This window comes from Nicotiana tabacum, chromosome 9, assembly GCF_000715075.1.
Source record: "Nicotiana tabacum cultivar K326 chromosome 9, ASM71507v2, whole genome shotgun sequence".
Classification (NCBI taxonomy): Eukaryota; Viridiplantae; Streptophyta; class Magnoliopsida; order Solanales; family Solanaceae; genus Nicotiana; species Nicotiana tabacum.
The window spans coordinates 32,223,090-32,231,228 of NC_134088.1; the positions used below are offsets into that span (position 1 = coordinate 32,223,090).

Here is an 8,139-nt window from a genome sequence, read left to right on the forward strand (position 1 = left end):
TTCGGGTGAGCACTGATAAATCTCCCCTGTGTAATAGCTTGCAAACCACACAGGAAATATAAACCGCACTAAATAAATCTTTTGCGACAGGCTCAACCAAGAATACATCGAGAGGGAAATGATCGTAAGTCAAAATCAACCAGACAACCCGAAGGGTTGAAAAAAAAAAAACCCAAAGAAAAGTTAATAGTATGTATATTAATCATAAGTACATACTCCTATTAAGCACCCATTTTAAGTTTCACCTCAATGGTCAACTTTGCTAGGCCACAGCCACAGACAGAGAATATAAAACCCAAGAAAAGGAAAAACACATTATATACATAAAATATTATTTATCCACCAAAGAGAGAGAGAAGGAATAAACAAGAGAGAGAAACAAAAGGCCATTTCTGAAAAAGGTTCTTTGTAAAGAGAGCTAAAAGAAAGAGCACATTAGAGTTGTTTACATATAGAGTGAAAGAAAGATATAGTGTGTGTGTGTGTGTCTGGGAGGTGTAGTGTAGAAGAGGGGGCAATTTAAAGTAAAATTGCAGCATTTGGTCTCTCCCTTCCTTAACATCCCCTTCTTTTTCCAAAGCTTCCTTTGTCCCCCCAACTAAACCCACCCCACCCCCTTTTTTCTCTTTCTTCCTCTTTTTCCGGCCACCCCTTTTCGCCGGAAAACACACTCCCTTCTTCCCGCCGGCCACCACCACTCTTTTTCTTCTTACCTCAGAGAAGCATAGTATAGTGCAAAAAGATTCTGTTTTTGATCTATTTTTGTGTTGCCGGAGTTTGGTGAAGTGCAGCTCCGATGAATCTCCGGTGAGCATATCTGGGCACTTTTTATGTTTTTAAGCTGAAGAAAATAAGCATAAAGGGAAAATGAAAACGCCGGGGAATACAGCCGGAGCTCAGCAGGCTGCTGCCAACGTTAATCCTGCCGAAGGTCTGTCACTATCTTTACATATTATACATATTAATAAATATACTATTATTTATATATTTATATAGAGAGAGCGACATACAAAAATATACGTACGTATATACCTTTCTCTAGTAGTAATAAGCAGATATTGTTAGAATAAAAAAGACAAGGCTATATCTCTTTCTGGGCTTTTGTCTATTCTTTTCTTCCATCCCAATGAAATTTTCCTGGAAAATATTTTTTTCCTTTCGGTTTTATTATATGCTTTTTCCCTCAATGACATCCAAACTATGCATTACACCTCTGTTGAAGAAAGCAAATGGTATTTTCTTGGAAAAGTTTGATTCTGGGTGAGAAAGTGATAAAAATCTTTACTTTTTCCATAGTCTTTCAATCTAGCAAGAATATAAAGGGTTGAATTTTATGGAAATAAAGGTGTATTGATTAACAATTAATGGTGGGGCAATATAATAATTTTTTTTATTTTTTTTGCAGGTGAAAAGAAGAGCATAAACCCAGAGCTATGGCAGGCCTGCGCCGGACCTCTGGTTAACTTACCGGCCGCCGGGACCCACGTCGTCTATTTTCCTCAAGGCCACAGTGAACAGGTCTCCTACTTTTTATATCCAAGTGACTGGCTTAATAATTTTTTTTTTTAATTAAAGCTCATAGAAGGATGTGGTTTAATATCAGTAGAGGCAAAAAAGAAAGTTGGTGATTTCTTTTTATTTATCTAAGTATTAATGATAATAAAGTTATATTTGCTAATAAAAGATATTATGAATAGTTGAGGTGCGCATAAAAAAGTTCTGTATGCGGCTATTTGCTAACGTGAACCAATATGGTGCACGTTATTGCCCTTCACCTTACTTATGTCAGGCTGCAGATGTGTATGGGGTAACATTATTGTTGATTTTGATAGTAGAATGCATTGTATTTATTTATTTATTTATTTTTCTTGTCCATGTTCTAGTAGGAGTAATTTACTTTTTTTATTTGTGGATCACATCTTATTTTTTCTTTCCACCTCTATTATGGTATCTCTGGAGTAACATGCACCTTGTGTCAGTATGTGTAGTTGTGATCTTTATCAAAAATTTGTTATTTGTTGTTTGTTTTGTTGGCTTATGCATATGCTTACATGTGCACGTGCATATATATATATATATATATATATATTTGCCACACGGTTTTTAGAAAAAGAACAAAGATGAAAAGATTGGAAAGGCATCATCTTTAGTACCTTTGACTATCATTTTGCCTATTAGCAGTTAGTGGGGTTGTTATGAGGAAAAAAGGGAATAAAAAATGTAACCTTTATGGCTGGGTTAAAGTGGCGTTTGCTTTAAAAAGGGAGAAATTTAAAAATAGACAGATTTACAAGTGATAATTGAAAAATAGCCACAGTTTCAAAAGTAATCGAAATTTAGCCACTTTTCATGTAAAGATAAATTTGAACGATAATAATGTTCAAAATCCGAAAAATATTCTAGCATAATATACTGGAATTCCAGTATAATATACCCGTCCAGCATAATATGCTGGAAGTTCATACACAGGTGCTCCAATCTCAAGTATATTATGCTGTAACTTTCCGCGTGTTGGAGTTCCAGCATACTATGCTGGAAGTTCATACACAGGTGCACCGATCTCCAGTATATTATGCTGGACCGGTCCGTGTTTCAGCAAAATAGAGGCTATTTTTCAATGACTTTGCAAACGGTGGCTATTTTTGAATTACCAGTCCGAAAACTGGCTAGCCCGTGCTATTTTTTACCTTTAAAAAAGTTTGAAGAAAATTTTCCTTATCTAAAAAATATTTCATAAATTCTTTTTAGACCTTAATGATGAGGAAGAAAATGATCCAAGTTTGTGGTCTAGCGGTAATGAAATGGAAAAAAAAAATCATGGGTGACCAAGATTTAAATTCCGGAGAGACAAAAAATGCTTGGATTTCTTCATATTTGACTCAGTTTTGGTAGACAGAGTTACCCAATACTCGTTCCTATGGAACAATTGAGGTACGCGCAAGCTCGTCCGGACGTGACCGTTATTGAAACAAAAGATTATGTGGAAGAGAACAAGAAGGAAAATTGGAAAATAGTAAGAAAGAAATGAAAAGTTAGCACTAATTGGAGTGCAGCAATGGTGAAGTGCCTTTTCCTTTTATTCAAGTTTTGATTACTTTCAAGAAATTCTTTTGTGCTGGAACTGAAGTAGTTGCCATATTTTAGCTAGTGTAGTATGGTTATATGGTTAAGATTAGTGGGTAAGATTAGAGTTAGTCATGGACCTAATTTGTTTCTCTTGCACTTAAAATTTTCAGGTTGCAGCATCTATGAAGAAAGATGTAGATGCCCAAATACCAAACTACCCAAATCTTCCATCAAAGTTAGTTTGTCTCCTTCACAATGTTACCCTACATGTATGTATTTTCAGACTTCACTTGCCTTAATGCAAACTTGTTTTTTCTTTTGAAGTCTCTGCTGCTCAACAATAATCAAATGTATTTTTTTGTCACTAGGCTGATCCGGAAACAGATGAAGTTTATGCACAAATGACACTGCAGCCAGTTCCTTCAGTATGTCCCTTCCTTGCTGTGTCTACATTTAAAGGCGATTATTTCGTATACTCAACAAATTCTTCTTTCTTTTGAGAATGAGGGTCTCATTTATAGTATATTCCAATTGAATGTAACACTGATTTAGTTAACCTTTGGTCTTGTGCAGTTTGACAAGGAGGCACTGTTGAGATCAGATTTGTCTATGAAAACGAATAAACCGCAAACAGAATTTTTCTGCAAGACCTTAACTGCCAGTGATACGAGCACACATGGAGGCTTTTCTGTGCCTCGACGTGCTGCAGAGAAAATATTCCCGCCTCTGGTAAGAGCACATGAAAATTTGTCATTTGATGCTTTTTGGTTGTTTCTCTATCTTTTGTGTGATAGGCTTGGTTGTTCATTATCAGGATTACTCGATGCAACCACCTGCCCAAGAACTTGTGGCTAGAGACTTGCATGATAATGTGTGGACCTTCCGCCATATTTATCGTGGTAAGTTTGTTTATTTGCTATATATGGATATACTACTCCAAGCATTGCCAGATAAAATTGCCTTGTTTCCTATCCCTTACCTATCTCTGGTGATCCAGGGCAACCCAAACGCCATTTGCTAACAACGGGGTGGAGCCTATTTGTCAGTGGGAAGAGGCTTTTCGCTGGTGATTCGGTCTTATTTATTAGGTAATGATACTGGCAATGTCATGCCACCTTGAATGTTATATCTCATTTTTTTGTGCATTTGAGGAAATAGTAATTGTAAGTATAAACTGATGATTGAAATAGAATGCTAAGTGAGATTCATAAAGGGAACCAACTCAGCTGTTGGATTCTCTTTGGTTCGTTCATAGATTCATAAAGGGAACCAACTCAGCTGTTGGATTCTCTTTGGTTCGTTCATATGCTTCGGTCATCCTTAACGCTCTTCAATCTATGTCTACAGGGATGAAAAGCAGCAGCTTCTACTCGGTATTAGGCGAGCAAACAGACAGCCCACAAACTTATCATCATCTGTGTTGTCAAGTGATAGCATGCATATAGGTATCCTAGCAGCGGCAGCCCATGCAGCTGCAAACAATAGCCCTTTCACTGTGTTTTATAACCCAAGGTCAGTGAACTTACTTTCTTAATAGGCATATGCATTTCTTATAGCAATTTATCTATCCTTGATCTTGATGATCTTAAAAATTTTAAACCTCTATATGAACAGGGCAAGTCCGTCTGAGTTTGTCATCCCTTTAGCTAAGTATTACAAGGCAACTTATAGCAGTCAAGTATCGCTTGGCATGCGGTTCCGCATGATGTTTGAGACAGAAGAGTCAGGAACTAGAAGGTATATGGGCACAATTACCGGCATCAGTGATTTGGATCCGGTGAGGTGGAAGAACTCACAATGGCGCAACTTGCAGGTACAGTTTTCTAACTGGTAATTTGACTGTTTTATCTTTACTTAAGGAATGTACTAACCCTTCACGCTTGTGAATTGTGATTAGGTTGGTTGGGATGAGTCAACTGCTGGGGAGAGGCGCAACCGGGTCTCAATTTGGGAGATTGAACCAGTAACAGCACCTTTTTTCATCTGTCCTACTCCTCCATTCTTCAGGTCAAAGCGGCCAAGGCTACCTGGAATGCCAGGTATGAGGAATTCTACAACCAGAATATGTCTCTCAATTCTGATGATATCTTTTGACATTGTTGGATAACTGTAGAAGATATCACTTGTTGCAGATGACGATTGTTCTGATCTGGATGGCCTATTCAAGAGGACAATGCCATGGCTTGGTGATGACTTTGGGATGAAAGACCCGCAAGGTCTTCCAGGCCTGAGCTTAGTCCAATGGATGAACATGCAACAGAACCCTTCAATGCCGCAGCCAAACTACCTGCATTCTTTGTCTGGTTCCGTTCTACAGAATGTCGGAAGTGGAGCAGACCTCTCACGTCAGTTAGGTCTACCTGCAGCACCTCAGCTTCCTCAGCACAACACCTTACAGTTTGGTACCCAACGGCCAAACCAACAAGGTCAGATGCCAGCTACCACATTGAGCCCTGTAGGATCCATTATGCAGTCGCAGCAGCAACAGTTGTCGGATATCAGTCAGCTACCAAGACAGAATCCAATCAACCAATCCGTGCCTACAAACCAAGTTCAGGCCCAACTTTTGCAAGCGCAGAGTCTTGTGCAATCTCAGAATGTCCTTCAGCAACAACAATCACTTCAAAACCAGCTGCAGAGGAACCTTCCTCAGCAGCAACAGATTATGAATCAGACTCAGCAGCAGAGTTTCATGCCATCTCAGCCTAGCGATCCACTTAGCCAACAGATGCATTTCTCTGATAACCAATTACAGTTGCAGCTTTTGCAGAAGCTGCATCATCATCAGCAATCACTTCTAGCTCAACAATCTGTATTGCAACAACAATCCCAGCTTGGGCCAATCCAGGATCAGCAGAAGCAGCTCTTGGATGTATCACAGAACTTTTCCAGGTCGCTTGCAACAAGCCAAATGCTGGATATGTCTCAAACCACGTCCACCTCCACGTCGCTCTCCCAGTCGCAAGTTGTCCAGCAGCAAATGACTAGCCAATCTAATTTTCGTTTTTCCCAGCCAAATCAGCAATCAAAACTTCACCAGCAACCTGGAATTCTACCAGAACTACCTGGACAAGTTGGTCAGAATCTACCACCGACTACTAATCAGCTTTCCACAAACTGTAGTAGCTTATTAACAGGAGCTGCAGGTGGAGGCCAGTCGGTGGTTACGGATGACGTCCCATCATGTTCCACTTCACCATCCACGAACAACTGTCAAAATGCGGTTCAGCCAATTATGAGTGGTAGGATTCATCGAGGCACAGCTGCAGGGGATGAAGCAACCCAGTCTTCTGTACCCCTTTTGAATTCCAGTGGATTCGAAGCTATGTCCACTAATAGCAATCTAATTAAAGATTTGCAGCACAAATCTGATGTGAAGCCCTCAGTGAACATCTCCAAGAGCCAGAACCATGGATTTTTGGCTCCTCAAACCTACCTTCACACTGCAGCGCCCCACATGGATTATCTAGATAGTTCATCTTCAGCAACCTCAGTCTGCTTTTCTCAAAATGATGTCCAGTTACAGCAGACAATGAACCCGTTGTCTTTCAGTACTCAGCCAGTCATATTCAGAGATAGTCAAGATGGAGAAGTTCAGGGTGACCCCAGAAACAGTGTTGCTTTTGGATCAAATATGGACAATCAGTTAGGACTGCCGATGATGTCTGATCCTTTGGTTACAAATAGCTTGATGGACTCAAGGAAAGATCTATCGAATAATATCTCATCAGGAGGCGGCATGCTTTCTAGCTATGAGAACCCCAAGGAAGCACAGCCAGAACTCTCATCATCAATGGTTTCCCAGTCATTTGGAGTTCCTGATATGGCCTTCAATTCAATTGATTCTACCATAAATGAAGGCAGCTTCATGAATAGAGGTGCCTGGGCCCCACCACCTCAAGTACCTCGTTTGCGGACATATACCAAGGTTGGTTAACTTACCAAATCTGTGTCCTACCTCACATAATGTTTTGAGTTGAGTACTAACTTTTTTGCCTCTATGCTCTCAAAGGTATACAAGCGTGGTGCTGTTGGAAGATCGATTGATATCGCACGTTACTCGGGCTACGAAGACCTTAAACAAGACTTAGCTCGTAGATTTGGTATAGAGGGACAACTGGAGGACAGACAAAGAATAGGATGGAAGCTTGTGTATGTGGATCATGAGAATGATGTTCTGCTGGTTGGTGATGACCCTTGGGAGTAAGTTCTTGAACTTTGCTTCTATCTAATGTTGTATTTGCATTTTCGATTTGAGCAAGCAGCATATGCCGTTCTCTTGGAAGCCAAGACTTCGAACTGAACTACCTTAGAACCATACAACCTTTTATCCAATTATGTGCGTCCCGTGGAGACTTGATCAATGTAGCCTAAAGCTGTTTCTATAATCTTTGCCCGTTTCTTTTTCCGTGTGCGTATTCGTGGCATGCTGACTTACATACGTAATATGATACTTCAGGGAATTTGTGAACTGTGTCCGCTGCATTAAGATTCTTTCTCCGCAAGAAGTCCAGCAAATGAGCTTGGATGGGGATTTTGGGAATAGTCTCCAAAATCAAGCTTGTAGCAGTTCCGATGGGGGAAATGTAAATTAGCTGTGGCTTAAATTCCTTTCTTAGAAGCTGGAAATTTGTATAACTTTAGGTGTTTATTGATCAAGCTTGGTGGAAATGTGCCACCATTGGTTGTTCTTCTCTTTATACACGATGGAAAACGCAAAGCAGCTCTCTCCCTAGGATCTTGGTATAAGGACCTTTCCTTGGTTGAACAGGAGACAAGAACACAGGTTGGATTTGAGTGTGCTTGATCACCCTGTGTGATTGCACCTGTCCAATTAGAGGGTTAGCTCGTGTTGGAAGGGGGAACCTGGTCTAGCCTAGGTAACCATAGATAGAGCTGTACGATGTTTGCTACGAGAGTTTATCCAAATTTTCAATATGTATGGTGTAGCGTTGGAATGTATAGTTGTTTAGAATGTTCTCTGATTTTCCCCTCAATCTCTTAATGAAGTAAATTTCAGTAGCTGAGGTGAATAGTGTAAATTTTTGTTTCAGTTCATGTTATCCCTTTTCT

The 8,139-nt window shown here is 39.8% G+C and overlaps 1 protein-coding gene across 2 annotated transcripts; it reads left to right on the forward strand.

The window, feature by feature from the left end:
* Positions 1-227: 227 nt before the first annotated feature.
* On the forward strand, positions 228-8,088 carry LOC107832210 (auxin response factor 19). 2 transcript variants are annotated; one of them, XM_016660027.2, is made up of 13 exons: positions 228-931; positions 1,406-1,518; positions 3,237-3,335; positions 3,435-3,491; positions 3,640-3,795; positions 3,881-3,965; positions 4,064-4,154; positions 4,414-4,578; positions 4,681-4,879; positions 4,964-5,105; positions 5,199-6,994; positions 7,079-7,269; positions 7,526-8,088. In XM_016660027.2, exons 1-13 carry the CDS (start codon positions 868-870, stop codon positions 7,659-7,661), a joined length of 3,294 nt encoding a protein of 1,097 aa, XP_016515513.2. In that variant the 5' UTR covers positions 228-867; the 3' UTR covers positions 7,662-8,088. The 2 variants fall into 2 exon arrangements, with proteins under 2 accessions (XP_016515513.2, XP_075077686.1); XM_075221585.1 differs by having other exon boundaries at positions 318-931; positions 3,237-3,301.
* Positions 8,089-8,139: the final 51 nt, after the last annotated feature.

Excerpts from the sequence above, each read along its gene's own strand:
- LOC107832210 (XM_016660027.2), top strand. The coding sequence starts at position 868 with ATGAAAACGCCGGGGAATACAGCCGGAGCTCAGCAGGCTGCTGCCAAC. Across the intron at positions 932-1,405 it reads CAACGTTAATCCTGCCGAAG|GTGAAAAGAAGAGCATAAAC; the intron begins GTCTGTCACTAT and ends TTTTTTTTGCAG. Across the intron at positions 3,492-3,639 it reads CACTGCAGCCAGTTCCTTCA|TTTGACAAGGAGGCACTGTT; the intron begins GTATGTCCCTTC and ends GGTCTTGTGCAG.